General features: G+C 38.2%; 1 protein-coding gene across 1 annotated transcript; it reads left to right on the plus strand.

The window, feature by feature from the left end:
- The first annotated feature begins 789 nt into the window (after positions 1–789).
- Positions 790–15,722, plus strand: LOC117544244 (low-density lipoprotein receptor-like). The gene is given in 14 exon segments (XM_034213128.1): positions 790–923; positions 1,800–1,934; positions 3,970–4,350; positions 7,907–8,026; positions 8,194–8,319; positions 8,834–9,005; positions 9,416–9,631; positions 10,130–10,248; positions 10,776–10,915; positions 11,142–11,283; positions 11,474–11,571; positions 11,573–11,672; positions 12,925–13,085; positions 13,738–15,722. Coding segments are annotated over 14 exon segments (2,007 nt in total). The 5' UTR covers positions 790–862; the 3' UTR covers positions 13,774–15,722.
- The last annotated feature ends 1,658 nt before the right edge of the window (positions 15,723–17,380 follow it).

Here is a 17,380-nt window from a genome sequence, read left to right on the forward strand (position 1 = left end):
GAGATGAAGACTTGATATTATGAAAATGAAAAGATTTTTTGTGAGTCAACAACATTTTGGATCACAGTCATACTTCAAGTTTTACCCCGCACTAATATGGATGGATTGAAAATTGATTTGTTTTTAGAAGGGGAGTGGTGACTTTACCAAAATTCAGCTCAACCTGTACTTGAGGGTGGTCTAATCAGCAACAAGCTGAATACAGACAATATATTATATACAATATACAAACAATTCTCTGAAAAGGTGAGGCGTTTTAGCTCACAGGATTTTAAATCTGAAGAGTAATGTAATATAATGTCTTATATGTAGGCCAGGCTATGACAAGAAAAGTTTGAGGGGGACTGTTTAATGTTTTAATGTCAGGCTGACTTGTTGAGGGGCATGTTAGGGTTTTTCTGCACATTAAAACTAAAAACGTTAGGGTTTTGTTTGAGTCAAACATTGATACAAAGATAATGTGATATCATCTAAAACATACAATTAAACACATAAAACATTTGTTAAAATATATATAATACAAATATAATTATAATACAAAATTACATTTGAATTATTAAGTTATATTGATTACTCACAAGGATTCCGTGTTTTTTTTGTACAAACTTCAAATTGCATTCATTTTCAATTAATAACAAATACAAATATGTAGTTGATTTACGAGCACAATTAAAATAAGTGATAGCCTTTTACCTTTAACATGATTAAATATGTTTGTTTAGTATATTTATCAAAGTATTTAAAAGAGCCACCATCAGCCTTTCAGAAGCACATCATGTTACTTTTTCATCACAAACCACTGAATCAACTATTGCGTCATAACTCCGCGCCGCGTGCGACGCAACTGTGGAGGACACCGAACATGAGACACCTTGGAGGCTTATTTCTTCTGCTAGCGCCACTATCTTGGTGTTATATTTTGGGTAAGATGCAGAAATTACTTTTACATTATTGTGACATTAAAGAGCTGCTTACATTAAGCGCTTTTTGAATAAATGACGTGAAGTAGCGACGGTTTACAGTCGAGCAGACCTGTCCGTTTGAATGAAGTCTGCGAACTACAGTCCACTTTTTCTGATATATGTAAGGTTTTTCTAGTTTAAGTGTTACTATACAAACACATCATGTTATATGTTCCAGAAAATGTCTTATTTGGACTAAAATATATGTGCCAAATGTATCAATAAAGCTAGAAACATATTTTAAAAACAATGCGGAACTCTATCTGACCCAGGCTTTGCAGTGCAAATGTAGGTTCAGATTTAAACACCTTTTTAAAAGGTTCTACACAAAAATAATCTTTCATTATTTAATTTAATTATTAAATACAAATTACAGCATTAGTATTTTTAATTGACTGTGTAACAAGACTCTGTCACCTTAACTATTTCCTTATCTTCGTTAATTACATCAGTTTAAGTAGATTTAGATGGAAACACTTTTATATCATAGGAATGCACTTTTTGTGTTAACGATTCAATCAAATAACTATTCATATCTTACATTGCACTGTAATTTGTATTCTTGTATTTAATACCTGTTTTATTTTATATGAGCTTGTTTTATCTTTATTTTATTCTCTTTGCTTTTTAATGACTGTTTTTAAATATTGTAAGTAGGCCTATCATTTTATTATTTGTTTTCACTGCACTATATCTTAATGCTGTTAATGTTTTTTCTAAAGTACTTTGAATTGCCTTGTGTTAAAAGGTGCTAATAAACTTGCCTTGCCTTTTTATGAAAGAAAATGTATATTATGAAACGGTAAGACTAAAACGTTGTGTTTGAACGTATCTCAGGTGCAGAGGCTCACTCTCTGCACGCCTGCCACCAGCAGCGTGGGTTCAGGTGCAGTGATGGCTCGTGCATCCAGAGACTGAGAGTGTGTGACGGGCACAAAGACTGTGAGGACGGATCTGATGAACAACGCTGTGGTGAGTATACAACATGATACCATTTTAACACACACACATACCGGTACACACAACACTGTCAAACAAAAATGAGTGAGAAGAACCCAGAGTTGGTGCCAGCCTGAAGTTTATTCAAATGTTGTCACAGCTTTGTATTGCATAGAAACTGAATGCTGGAAACATCTCAATATCTAACTGACTCATTAACAAAAGGGATTTTTCTAAGTAGCTCCCCTTTCTAGCCAAGAGAGTGTCTGATAGAGAGATGGATGCTTGTTTTGACAATGATGCAGTCGGACAGCCTGGTTGGAAGTTGTGTAAAAACAGAAATACTACATGAACACTGCACCATCACAATAATTGCACATTACTGAGAATGTATACACTAAACTAAAGCACACATAATGTTGGGGCCACATGAGGTATCATCAGCACCCATGGCGTGAAAGTCTACAGTTTCAGACAAATGGCATGTCTAATGATTGTGTTGGCAGGCAAAGCATGCGCCCTTTCACCTACACTTGTTGTTTTTTACAGTGTTGTGTAATACAGTTTAAGTTGATTAAACGACATCAGCTCGTTTTCTTGCATTGTGGGAAAAATGCCACTGCAGATTATTGTATGTAATCCTGTTAAAGTAATGTGCAAGTAACTTGGAATTGAATGTATTGAATTCCGGAGGAATCTGGTGTTCAGCCTGAACCACAAGCTGCGCAACGTTTGCAAAGAAAAACCCTGCAGGAGAAAATGTTCTGAAAGGATTAAAGGTGAAGGTAGCCAATAAACACAAACATTGTTGATGTTAGGAATTCCCAGCAGGTATGAATATGGGTAGTGTTGCAGTTGAAAGAAGCTGGTTTGAAAACTAGCCAGGAAAATGTAGGAGTTGCAAATTACTGTGGATTTATTATGAGATAGTAGAGAGTAAAAAATATCAAGAGGAAATGATCTGTTGTCAGTCTAGGCAACACATTACATTTCAGTCAGGTACGGTAGTTTTGACAATGTTGCAAAACAGTTAGCTGTTTAATGATAATATTGGATTTTCCCCATTTATTTATTTTTGCTCCAGTGTGGTTTATTTCACCAGGTGTTGATTTGCTGGATTAGTCATACATTTGTGTTTTGTGGTTTTAACAGTTTTCAAGTAGATGTTCTTGAATCTTTCCTTTTAAGTTGCTTTAATTGAGGATCTGGGTAGATGTAATCTAAAACAGCATTTCTTATAAACGTAATGATCCATGAGGCAGCTGGTTCTGATGAAAACTTGTATTGTGTTCACAAATATATAAATCACTAGCCTGTCCACATATTTACTCTCCCACCAAACAATTTCCCACTTATTTGTGTTGGTCTATTGAGTTGCTCTGAAACGGCATTCAGAGATTTGTTACAAACTGAAACACAAAATAAAATGCTCAGAAGTCAATAATGTTTTTTCTATAAATGTTAGTGGCGTACCAAAAGCTTATAATCAGGGCTGCACATAACTAATGCGCAGGTGCGCATGCGCACCCCCGCCAAAAAAGGAGCACCGGATCATTTGAAAAAAGGTGCATTTGCGCACCAACATTGAGAGAGAGGGAGAAAAGAGAGAGATATTTGCGAGTTGGATAAGAACTGGTAAGATGGCAGGGTTTCCCACACATAGACTTTACTTGGGTATATTAACGGCCGCCAAAGTATAATTCGTGAGCCATTTAGGTTTAATTTTTTTCCATCCGTCCACGAGCATGACGGCATCTGCGATCCTTCGCTCTACCCCTCGCTATCGCGTGAAGGGTCTGCTTTATGCGCTCCGCTCATAACCCTGTCCGGCGAACAGTTCATGAGCGCACCTCCCCCATTCATAAAGTCAAGACCCCCTCAAAAGGTCCGGTTTATTTCATTTTAAGGATGCGCACCATCTCCAGGTGCTCCTTTGAGAAGGGGGGGGGGGGGAAAGTTATGTGCACCCCTGCTTATAATGCTCAGATTACATTTGAACGGAAGCCTTTTCAGCTTTCCATGACTGTACAAACGTATTTATTGATGTAACTTGTCTGACTTTTCACAGATTTCGTGTCCTGTAAGAAGGATGAGTTTGCCTGCCGCAGCAGGCTTTGTATGTCTTCACATTTACGCTGCAATGGCGTGGAGGACTGTGGCGACGGCAGTGATGAGGCGTCCTGCTTGAACTGCAGCATCCCTGGGTCTTTCTCCTGCGGACCGTCTGACACCTGTCTGCCCAGAAACAAGCTGTGTGACGGGAGAACTGACTGCAAAGATGGGCGGGACGAGTCTCCACACATGTGTGTTTTGCCTCGGCCACGCCCGCAGACTTCTCCCGTGTGTTCGCCGTTTGAGTTTCAGTGTGGAGACGGGCACTGCATCCGTCAGACCTGGAGGTGTGACCACTCCCCAGACTGCTCTGATGGCAGCGATGAGGACAACTGTGGTGAGTGATACGTTTACAGCTCACTTAAAAACATGGTTCACTGAGAACTACACCTGCCCACACTAGTCTGTGTTGGATATGGCATGTGGGTTATATGTTGTGATCATGGATGTTGCCCCTCGTTTCTGTTATATGATTGTGATGTGCTATATGTGACATGTATGTAGTAACGTGTGTTTCACCAACACATTCTCACTCCCAACTCGTACTATAGTGATGTTATGTCAGGGTCCCTTGGCGTCACTATCAAACGCAGTGGGGGGGCCTTTAGCGTCGATTTTCAACTATCAGGGAGTCCCATTGACTTGCATAGAGCTCCCTGAACGTTGGTAATAGACGAGTTGGGATCGCGGAGAAATGCTCTCTGCAGACCCATTCTCACAGCATTTATCAACCTTATTCTTACTCGATATCAAGCCACACTTATTGTTTTTACTTCTTTATTATAATTGTATAATGTCGGACTTTGGTTGCCGTCAGTTAGGGTGAGAGTAGGGGCTCAGAATACTGAAATCTGTATTGTTTCATTCATTTCTTCCTTCTAATTTTGTGTTCTTTTCTAAACCACACACTGTTATTTACTCAACAAGTCAATTATCCTTGTGTTTATTTATTTGTTTGATCGTATAATGTCAGACTTTTGGAGTCCGTCAGGACCGAGGGTCGGAGCAGCTCATTCGAACACAGGAAGCTGTATTTTCAAAATAAGAGTTCATTTTAATATTATGTCTGTTAATATATTTTGTATTAACTAGACCACTGTCGGTTTGGTGTTATAAATATCCAAACAATATATGAGTGGATTACAAAATATATCCATCATAAACTAAATTGGAAACAGCAGTATATTTTATTGTGTTAACACTGTAAACTTGACAGTTTTTTAACCCACCCACTGGTTAAAACACGTTATTGAATTTTTTTGTTAAATATGTTACATTTGATGAAAACATAAAAATATTAAGAGTACATACAAAATAGGGGGAAAGTAGAAGGTCAATGATAGAAATATATAGAATAGAAAATGTCAAGAAGAACAGTTTAGTGCAGGACGTCCAAAGATATTAATAGGAGACCAAAACAGACCAACTAATAAGGCTTTATTTAAACATTAAAGAATACTTTAGGTTAAGGTCTTCTTTTGAATAAGAAAAAAGCATTGGGGGTATCTACAGATTAAGCCTGACAAAGTACTTAACGTTTAATATATTGCATAATTTGTTTTGGGACTTGACAATCAACTTTCCTGCAATGTTAACTATGTTGAAGCACTTATTTGAACTGATATTATACATATTTATTATACTCTTATAAGATGTATGTAGATAGAATAAGAAATGTGCAGAATATGACTGTTTAATGGTGGAGGTACACACATATTGATAGATGTCTTGAGGACTGTTGAGGAACCTGCGACCCAAGTTTTTAATCTCCGACCTTTTTTCATCTCCGACCTTGTCAGGTATTGAACATTCAATATAATTATTAAATATAAAACACAGAATTTGTGTGATTATACTAAATGATTTACAAATAAACACCACTGCATATTTACAACTGTTACACATGCTGCTGTAAAGTATATAGTATATCTTATCTTATCTTAAGATGATCGATGGCTACTGCCATATTTGCAAAATGTGCATCTGAACCTTGACAAGTGCATGTTTCAGGCTTATCAATTAACAACAGGAGGGGTCACAGACATAAGACCAGCTGTTAAATAAAGCTCTTCTGGCCTTAGCTGTCTTGTGGGTATATATTAATGCTGCCCAGTATGGACACAAGCAATTTTCACCCATTTATTAATTATATGATTTAAATTTAAATGTTTGATAGTGACGCCAAGGGATCATGACATAAAGTCACTACGAGTTGGGAGTGAGAATGTGTTGGTTTCACTCTATCTACTTGTCTTTCATCCTTTCTTTATAACTAATGCTGTTGATGTATTGTGATTTTAAGGGTGTCTATTATCATCTGGCCAGGGACAACAGATGGAAATTAGCAATGTTGGCTAAAGCTGCCCCATTCACCGTTGTTTTTTGACAGTTAATGAATGGGGACTGTCCACAACAAATATCAACAAATAAACTAAACTAATTACTCCTGTAAAATACACTGTGGCTTCACGTAGGCTATATATAGGCCATACATTAATGGTTTCCAGTTTAACAGCAGGCTTATGCCAGCAAAATAATGGCTAACGATTTGGGAAAGAAACACAATCTGTATTTGATGGCTCGCTTGTGATGCCTTGCTGTCCAGCCAGCAGAGGGCAGTGTAGCGCTGCTCCATACTGCCCAGTGGCTTCCAGCATTTTGGTCATATAAAATGTTTTGGGTGGAGACTAAGGTTGTTCCAAAAGAAAGTTTGAACTGAAAGAAGGGACAGTTTTTCTCGTGTGATAGTTATGAAATAACTAAGTCAAAGATGTGATGAGTGTAATTCTAAAATAATGATTTCACTCATTATTCAACCAAATCAATAGGAAAAAAGCTGAATATTCTCCATTTGCAGCTTTTCCAAGGTGTTGATTTGCTGATGATTTGTACATGGTTTGGAATTAAATTAATTATTGTTAGCATGTAGAACGTTGGTCAGGAAAAAGATTAAACTTGAAGAAGGCACCATGGTCTTTTAAGAAAAAATATTTTTGGATATTTAATATTCTTTTCAATTAATTCATGAATCAAAATGTCAGTGTATGAATCCATCTCTGTTGTTAGCAACTGTAAAACATATTTTAACAATCTTTACTCTTGTGCTTATCCTAAATAATTTCTCCTCCCTGACCACAAATCAAACGGCGTTAAAAAGCATCCACCAACAAATCAAATATAATAAACAAACCACGCTCATTGTCAACTGTTAATGTTTTTAATTTGTTTGTTTGTTTGGAAGCTGTGTTTTGTATCTGAAAGATTTGTCTCCATTTTATAAATAAGAGTACGGTCTGTTTTTAGGATTCTTCTATTTCATAAGAATTATTTTTCATCCGAACTCTGTACTGTATATTATGTCTTTGATTGCTTTCAGAATTTTTTCCCGAAACAAATCAGTTCTAAATAAGTGCAATGTCTCAAGATCTCAATGTGTTGGCTCCAAATTACTCCGCAGTAATTGTAGTCACTGATCCCCTGGCTTTTCCTCTATCGTAGCATCTTGTCAATTTTGTATTGGATACAATAGTTTGGTGAAGACCCAGATTATAAGATGCTTCTTTGTTTTCTTTGTCTGGCAGACTTACAAATGCCTTATTGCATTATAATGGGCAATATTTGACAAAGACAAACGCACTATGTCAATATTGCGGGTGGAAAGAATGTTTTTAACATCAAAGATTGTCATGAGATGGGAAGATCTCTTTTTTATGATTTTCTACTCATGAATACCATACAGTAACAATTTTGGTTTCTGGTTTAGTATTTTGGACGGTTGCTTTTGTCTCTGATCTTATGAACGTTTCTTATCACATTCAGATATATTCTTTAGTACCATTTTCCTTCTTTCTGGTATGAAACTACTAATGATGATGTAATGTGTGTTTCTGCAGACCAGAATGAATGTCTGGTCGATAATGGAGGCTGCTCTCACCGGTGTGTGGACCAGCCGATGGGTTTCCTATGCGACTGTCCCAGCAACATGAAGCTGGTCGGGGACAGCCAGTGTGAGGGTGAGTGGCAGCCCTAAAACCGCCTGCTAGATTTGGATTTTAAAACCTGTTATGAAGATGTGTCCTGAAAAATGAGTCATGGGCACTTGGAACTGGCTCCATTTACATAATTAATAACACATTACTTTAATGCGTACTCCTTCCAAAGTGTCCGTTCTTTTATCTAGAGGTTGACCCATGCCTGGAGAGCGATGTGTGTGATCAGCTGTGTGTTCACATGAACGGCAGCCTCACATGTGACTGTCAGGAGGGTTACCAGAGGATTCAAACAACGAGCGAGTGCAAAGCCAAAGGTGAGAAACAAACTCTTAATGCACCTGGTTACCAGCCTCCAAAATATCAAGGTTATTACTTCTGCAACTGAGAACTTGGGAGGATAAGAGGAGGCCCTGATTAATTATTTATTAGGTCTTACTGTTATCTTATTTTTCATCATAGAAAGCCAAGTAAGACCTAATAAATAATGATAATACACATCAACATTGAGGCAGCATTTTATTTCATAACTCTGTCGTCAGAGCTACTTTAATATACAAGGGGTCCAGAGGTCGCGTTAACCGAATATTTTCCGTCTGACGGATTTTTTTTAACAATGACGGAAAAATCAGTACAGCGCCAAAGCTTCCCCGCAGCGAGGCTCCCGTGTTATGCATGCCCGCCAAACTACTACTACTACTACCCTAACTTTGCCATACAAGTCATTGAAATGTCAGTGAGTGCTTTACGCTGTGGCGCGCTCCTGCGAGGTGCAGTGGGAATGCATAACACCGGCGCTAACAGTTCACGAGCATTCTGTTTTCCTTCCAGGAGAAGAGGCTCAGCTGGTTTTCCCATCTTCTCAAGGAATACGAACGATCAGCGTCACTGGCACGGAGCACAGGAGGCCGGCTCTATATTTACCAGGATCGGGGCCGGTGGCGACTCTGGTCTCTAACCGAACTCTGTACTGGGCCCGGCCAGGACGAGGCTCTGTGTACAGGTAGCAGAGTGCAGCTGGAGCCACCACTCAAACACACCATCCTAACAGATCATATCAAGCATGTACTTACTAACATTTAATTCACACTGGATTATACAAAAATAGTACATGGAAATGGTTATTTCATATTGGTTTATTTAACAAACAACCAGAAAATATGCCATAGGCTATACTTTTCTAATGTATTTATTAATATACAGAAAAAATATAAAAAGTACCATTTAAATATTTGACAGTTATCATGATATAAATGTCCTTAATCAGGATAGTTGATTTTTGCCAAGCCCTACATTGAAGCCTGCAGCCACGTTCGTCATTCAGATTTTGAATTGGATATATCAGAACGTGGAATAAACACCCTGATTATTGCATTTATTTATATGTTTCCTTCCCCCTTGGATGTTTGTCAGGGTCTCTTTGGATGGAAATAAAAAGGATTTGGTGTTGGTGTTGAAAGTTGAAGGATCGGTGTCAGGCCTGGCTGTGGACTGGATCCATCAGCTCCTCTACTGGACCAGTATGGAGAGCGGCTCTGTGAACGTTGGTCTGCTGGACGGTTCGGCTCAGCGTCCGCTCATCACCGGACTGGACAGACCTTCAGCAGTGGCTGTGGATCCTCTCCAAGGGTAGGAGGTGGTTACTTTTTATTAGCATCGTCCAGAAGGTTCCCCGGACTCACGTCAATACAATTGTTATCTTGCATTGTATTGTTATTTATAAAGAAAGCTAACACAGCACCACTTACAGCAAGAGCATCTATTTCCACTGTACCTTGGCAATTAAGTTATTGCTTAAGCACTTGTTGATTTAATTTTGGCGTTGTATCTGATTCACCAGCACTTACTATGGTACTTACTTATATGGTAGGATCTTGCTTGAAGTTAATATATCTGCACTTTCCTTGTTGTTCGGAGTTTGATTCTTTATGGTTTTGGCACATATTGTAGGTCACTTTGGATAAAAGCGTCAGCTAAATGATATGTAATGTAATGTGAGATGTTCTAACACAAGACTGTTAAAGAAATACAAAAACTGATGGATGAATAGGAACTAAAAGGACATCTAAAACAGGATGAAGCAAGAATCTTGTGTTATTTGCTTCATCACTGCTTCTGTTTTCTCAGGCTGCTCTTGTGGGCTCAGTGTGGTAGCTCCCCACAAATTGAGAGATCGAGCTTGCAGGGTCGAGACAGGAAGCCTCTGGTCACTTCCTCAATACGCTTCCCTGTCGCTCTCTCTCTGGGTATGTTCTGACATTTCACTGAAATAATGGTTGAGTACGATTTGTAGAAGGTGTTGAAATCTGATATTCATAGTCAAATCTCGATGTTGAGAAATACAAAAAAAACGGGAAGGCCCTCAGTCTTCCCTTTTTTGAAACAGGAACAGTATTCATAAGCAAAAGCCAGAGGTTCAAGGCTCTTTATTGTCAAACTAACATAGCTACAGAGTAATTATGTTGTTGAAAATCTTAGGTCACAGGCTTCTCCAACAATGCAACACAATAATACAGATAAGCAGACAATATTAAAGTATATTATATTAAAAGTAATACAAAAGAAAAATAGCTGGAATAGTGCAATATGAGTCTATATGCAAGTTATTGGAATTATATAATAGATAAATAATTACTAAGTAGCAGATGAATGTTGTGAAATTGTTTCAGCAGTTCAGTTGTTCAGAGGGCTGATGTTCCTCACAGTTCATTGTGGTTCGTGATGCTGCTCACAATGCAGGTTGTGGTTTAATGTGATCACTTTTTCCTCCTAGATATGCCTCGTCAGCTGCTGTACTGGGTGGACCAGGGGATGAGAAGCATCTCCAGAGTAAATCTAGAGGGCCGCCACCGAAAAACAGTGGTAGAGTCTAACGGTTATCTGGACCGGCCCTTTGGACTTGCTGTGTTTGAGGTAAAAAGCCTTGTGATGGGCCACACAAAGAAAATGTTTAAAGATATCTGTGAATTCCTGCTCTCACTGCACTTACTCTAAACTCCAGTGTATAAATCCAGTCTGCTGGGCATCCCATTATCCTGACGCTGAACTAAGAGGCTTTTCTCTTTTCCTTTATATCCAACATCTAGAAATTCTCGAAGGTGTGATAACAGTTCTGCTAACTCTGTCAATTCTGCTTCAGGGTTTTTTATATTGGAGTGAAGAAGTTACGCACTCCATCTGCCGAGCCAACAAACACAATGGCGGAAACCTCCAAGTTCTGCTGTCAAACGTCACCTCACCTGGGGGCGTGGTCATCGTTCAGCCGGCCCTCCAACCAAACGGTATGGCGGGTCAAATAATCAGACATTTACTGTATGATTCGGACATTAAAGTGATTTTGCTTTAAGTATTGTTTCTGTTGATGGTTCAGGCCGGGGTTCACTCAAGTATTGATTGACACTGTAGATTGGTGCTGCTGGAGTCACATTAATGCTGCCTTACACACTCTGTTTACTTTCTCCTGGTTCTTAGGGCCGTCTGTATGCAGGCATGCTGGGACGGTGTGCCAACAGGAGTATGTTGTCGACCTGCTGTCTCAGAGTCCACAGTTCGACTGCACTTGTTCGGAAAAAAAAACAAAACACGTCTCAAGACATTTCCGTCAATTCGCGGACAGTCCCTGCAACATCCGTATCTGACCCTGCCTTTGCTGGGATCCTCTCTCTTATAAGTAAGACCCTTTTCTATCCCTCAAAATATTTTGTAAAAACAAAACCTCATCACATGTTTGGGAAACCTCCTGTTCTTTTCTTTTAGTATTTCCCCCGAAACACACTATTGTTAAAATAAGCCTTTTATCAAGTCAATGACTGCTTATAAAATGTGGAGGCAATTAAGATGTTTGTTGTTGACACTTTTGGCTTTGGTGATGACTGGCACTAAAACATTGACTTTAAAAGTCAATCGATCAAATACAAATTTGACATCACTGTTTCCTATTGAGATGGTAACTCCCTGCTTGTTAACATGCACTGTTGTGGAGCAATTGATTATAAATTCAGGCTTATGATTTCACCGCCACTAAAGGCTATAAAGAAGCAAAGCAACGTCACAAAGTAGTTCCAAAAGTTGCAGCATTTAACAGAGTGCATTTTTAATTGGGAACAGTGTTTGTGTGCAGGCTTTTTAACCCTCCTGTTATCCTTGGGGTCAATTTGACCCCATTCAATGTTTAACGTATCTAAAAAAATGGTTCACTTTTCCTAATTTAGTGAGGACTAATGGGTAGACATAAAATGAACATGAAGATCTTTTTTAAATGTCCTGTATGCACTTTGTACGCATCGGTGTTCCTTGGGGTCAATTTGACCCCAGGCTGTTTTAGTAGTATAAAACATATACAAATGTCAACATTTTACACATATTTGTGTTGATAGTGTAGGATGATATTGAGGTGACTATTACATGCAAATGTATCATTGTAAAAAAAAAAAGACCCTCTGCTTTAGTTATTGGTCCTTTAACAGCATCAAAAAGATCTTACTTTAACATTTTATTTCAGTCAGTGAGATTTTATGGTGAAGAATAGGCATTCTGGATGTAAAAAGGGGTCTGTGGGGGGAAGGTTGGGGTAATGTTTTATTTAAATGGTTATATAGGTAGTCAACTAAGACACCTAAAGCACCAGAGACATACATTATGGTTAAAATTTGGAATATGATCATTGTTTTGAGTTTTAAACAAGGAGATATAGGAAAGAGGATAAAGGGTGTAAAGTAAATCTGAAGATAACAGGAGGGTTAAGTCAATTATACATTTTTTGGTTCCAGTTATTTGGTTTTTGAGTAGTTTTTTTTATCGGGTTAATAATGTAAATAATCTTTGTCTGGAGAAGCACTCCAATATTACTACTATTCTAAATGTATGTGTATCTCTGAAGCCTTATATAGGCCTAACAGCCGTGTGTGTTGTGTGTGTCCCAGTGTTTCTCAGTGTGCTGCTGGGGGGAATGGCTCTGTGGTGGTGGAGAGAGGAGTTCAGGCCGTCTCGGTCCCTCATGGAGCAGAGCTTCTCCCTCAAAGAGTCCCAGGACCCCCTCATCATCCAGGGGCCACACATGGGTCCAAACACATGTCCAGTCAAGGCAAGACAAACACACATGTATATAAAAATAAAGCAGGCACCTTCACTCACCTTCAGAGAGGAGGTAGAGATATATGCTGCACATTAACTGTTTTAAAGAGCTGACGATTGCTGTGTTTCTGGCAAATGTTTACACGTAAGGCACATGTAACGATGAGCGAAAACCTTGTAAGCAAATCATGTCTCTAGAAAGTCTTTGGCTGTGAAACCTTTGTATTTGTCAATTTGCTTCTTATCATGATTGTCAGCATTCTTCTTCAGCACAACATTTTCTGTCAAAGTTGGAACTGTTTTGGTTATACCAGATTAGAGATTTCCTTCATTTGTGTCTTTTACTGCGTACTATTTTTGGTATGTCTCATCTGTGCATCATCCAGGTTTTAGCAACATTTTATTCCAAATCTGAGAACAGAGGACTGTCGGTCTTCACATGTTACATTTGATTGATTTGTGTTATCTGAATTTCCTTAACACAGAACTGTACAAAATCCAGCATGAGTTGGAATCCAGTGTTTATTAGCTGCTTGTTATTGAAATATAATGTTCTTCCTCTAGTAGCTTCCCTGATAAACACAAATTGACCTGCTGATGTTAGGTTTAAGGTTTATTCTGGTAGCACTTGTTGACTAAACAACATGGTTTTCTGCCGCCAGGACACTCTGCTAAAGCGGGACGGAGACGCTGAATGAAGACGGTGCGGGACAGAAGGCCAGCTTCATGTGCCGCAGTGACCTGAGAGCTGACGGAGCGACAGGAACACAAACCAGCTCATCACCCCGTCCTGTTCCCGCCTCCGCAGGTTAAACTCTCATGAGAGAAATAACCCAGGGTTAATTTCAAAGTTCAGATGGGGCTGTTTTGAGGAATGTTACTTTCAGAAGTTGGCGTTGATGACGTTTGTCTATTTTCTATTTCTCTGCGCTTAAGAGAGTGGTGGAAATGTGAAGACTTCAGATTAGACATGAACATGAAATAATCAACTGTTTTGATTATTTAAGTCGTTGCTCGTTCCAGCTTCTGCTTTTCAATTTTTTTCAAAGACAGTGATCTAAATATATTCAGGATTTAGATTATTTGCTGATCGGTTAAAATAATCAAATAGCAGACTCTGCATTTTTCAGTATTTGCTCAGACAGTACAAACCATTTATTCACTGACTGTAATAATAATAATTGCAGTGCTACTGTATATGCATATCTTTTGTTTAATTGCACTTTCTCTTTCATCGTTTATTTAATCTTATTCCAATAACAACTCTATTTTTATAACATTAAGGACGGTTTGTACTCTCCAATATGAAACTGAAAAGTGTTCCACTGGTTTGTTCCTGGCCTTTAGGAGTTCACTCTCTTTGTTTGTAAGTCAGATAAAAGCATTATGGCATTTTGAATGTACACTTTGTTCTGTGAACAGTCTAACTGGATATTTAAATTGCTGTAGTACGCTTATCCACTTTCTTACCAAAAGTTGGATGAGAAGATAGGTACCACTCTCCTGAACGGTAGTTATCATCTCATTTAACTCTATAAGAAAAGTTAATTTAACTCTTCAGTTGAAGCTTGCAAAACTTTATTGGTTTGAGTAAGGGTAACATTTTGACCATAAAATCAGATTAAGCCTCATTGGACCTGCAGATGGCGCAAAAAGGAGAGGTCAAAGGATCAGCAAATTTAGACAGATCCATCATCTTGTGACCGTGAATATTTGAAATAAATATCATGGCGATCCAGCAAAGAGTTGGTGAAGAATCTTGATCCCGCCCATAAGGCTGGGTAAGAACGTTTCCCTTTTTCCGAGCAGTAAAGTTTTGGAACATTTAATTTAGCCTTTGATTCTCTTTTTTCTTTCATCGAATCTGTTATCCTGTACCTTGCCTACAGTGACATCGGACCGGATGTGCCCTGAGCTGCATTTAACATTTATCATCAACAGTTCTAAATGTGGCCTTGATTGTCGATGCAGCGTTGACGCACCAATTATTGGTGTATTTTTTGGATTCTATAATTTAATTTGAAGAGGCCTTTTTAATTTAAAAACAATAGATCAGTGCAGTAGGTTTGATTCTCAAAGGGGACAATTGCAATAAACACATCTGGATTTGTGACTTTGTTAATATTTTGGATCAAATCATTATGAGGTAGAGATGTCCTCCTCACACTGTTTTTTTTTTTGGCTACGTCAACAAGAAATGCCAAAAAAATTGATATCTAATCTTTTTTTGTCTTAGAATGTTGCACGAAATGATGTGCTGGTACAACGGGAACAAATATGTGTTTTTGCTTTGTTTGGTTTGGTGTGATGTATCCTGGGTGTTGAGTGCACAGAGCCTGGCACGAAGCTGTTGGAGTGAATGTTTGGTTGATCAACCTGCCTTGTTTGAATTCAGTCATTTTTTGTTGTTGTTTTAGTCTCAGAGAAACGCACAATTCTGTATGATCGATAATATTCATTCAGCATTGAATAAGAGAACATTCTTTAACTGTGCTTAAACTGCTGAGATGTGTGGTTGGTATTTATTTTTAAAGTTGGATTTTATTTATATTTTGGTAGCAGTAGTTAGTGTAGCACTGACTTTGCACTATAGAAAAACTGCTAGATGCTGTAAATGAATAAAATAAAGTATTTTATGTTTTCCCTACATTTTTGCCTACGATTTATTATTACACTTCATGTCCTCTCTGCTAAGAATGCTATAGTTTATAAATCACAGTGTAAACGTTTTTATCTGAGTACTTTCTGAATGACAATGCAAATTAGGAGCCTGAGCTGATTATGTGGTCTTCAGCTCTTTCTAAAAATACTGTAAGTTAATTGTTCACTTACCATCTCTTGAATAATCAAACCAAACAGATGGCTGGCATTAAATCACTGGTGGGTATCGAACTGTAAATACAAATATCAGTGTCACTGAAGACTTTTCTTTACACTGCAAAATATTCTCCATGTCAAACACTGGGAAGAAGGTGTTAAAAAATAACAAGCTCTCCATTTCCTTTATGGGCTAGTTTGGTGTGATTCTGCTAAAGTTATGATCAGCGATTAGGACATGGCGTTAAAGCAAAATGCATATGTACATGCTTGTTTTAAAAAGACATATGCAACGTGACCACACTTTTTAAGATCAAAACACAAGAGCACTGAGAGTCTGTACTTTCATACGTAGATTTACCTCGCTGTTCATCATATATCTGAAAAATGTAACCTGCTATCTTTTTCAATAATCATTCAGAAGAAATTCACTAAATATTTGAGTCAAGAAATCAAGATAGACATACAGATGCAGAGGGGTCCATCAGCTGAAACAGGCACCGCCCAGCAGGCAAGAACACAAAGTCATGCTGCTCAGGACTAGCAATAATCTTTGGAGCTAGAGAGACACACAAGAGGCACTATAACTGTAACTAGCCTACACTTAATTATTTATACAAACCATATATACAGTAAATATCATATAGCCTAATGCTGTTGTGAAGTAGCTGAACACACTTCTAAAGGACTGCAGTGAGCTTCCCTTTTAAAGTAATAGGCAATATTTTAGATGCAAATAAAAAGTTTTTGCTGATCAATAAACATGACTGTCAAATAAACCAATAAAAGAAATACAAACATAAGTTAATAAACTTCTATTGTGTAGATACTTTGGCCTTTTGACTTTCGGGTCTGAAGAGTGAAGCCAATGTGGAAGTGCCTTAAACGTAGCCTTTTTAAAAGTCACCTATTATGCAAAAAGCACTTGTTGATGTATTTTATACATAAATATGTGTCTCCGGTGTGTAAGGAGACTCACAAAGTGTCAGACCCTCTCTCTTTTCCACCTTACCCTTACCCACATCTCTAAAAACGGAGCTAACCCAGATTTGCTGCAGTCATGACAACATTACTAAAATATGGGCTGGCTTTACGGCCACGGCCCTATCAGAAACGTCGCTATCAGAAACAAGTAAGTAAATAATATGGGCTGGCTTTACAATAGCAAGCATCGCTAACACTCAGAGCTAACGCTGTACTGGAGAGAGTATGTGTAAAAAAGCCAGATATAAAAAGGTACTCAGCTTAAAACACCTGCAAGAGAAAAAGCATTTGAGCTCCATACTGTTTCAGAAATAATCCTTGATGTGGTTTGGAACATAATTGAACGGCATTTAACTGTAAGTATCTGGAGAGGCCTTTTTAATTTAAAAACAATAGATCAGTGCAGTAGGTTTGATTCTCAAAGGGGACAATTGCAATAAACACATCTGGATTTGTGACTTTGTTAATATTTTGGATCAAATCATTATGAGGTAGAGATGTCCT

The sequence above is a fragment of the Gymnodraco acuticeps genome, unplaced genomic scaffold, assembly GCF_902827175.1.
Source record: "Gymnodraco acuticeps unplaced genomic scaffold, fGymAcu1.1, whole genome shotgun sequence".
NCBI lineage: Eukaryota > Metazoa > Chordata > Actinopteri > Perciformes > Bathydraconidae > Gymnodraco > Gymnodraco acuticeps.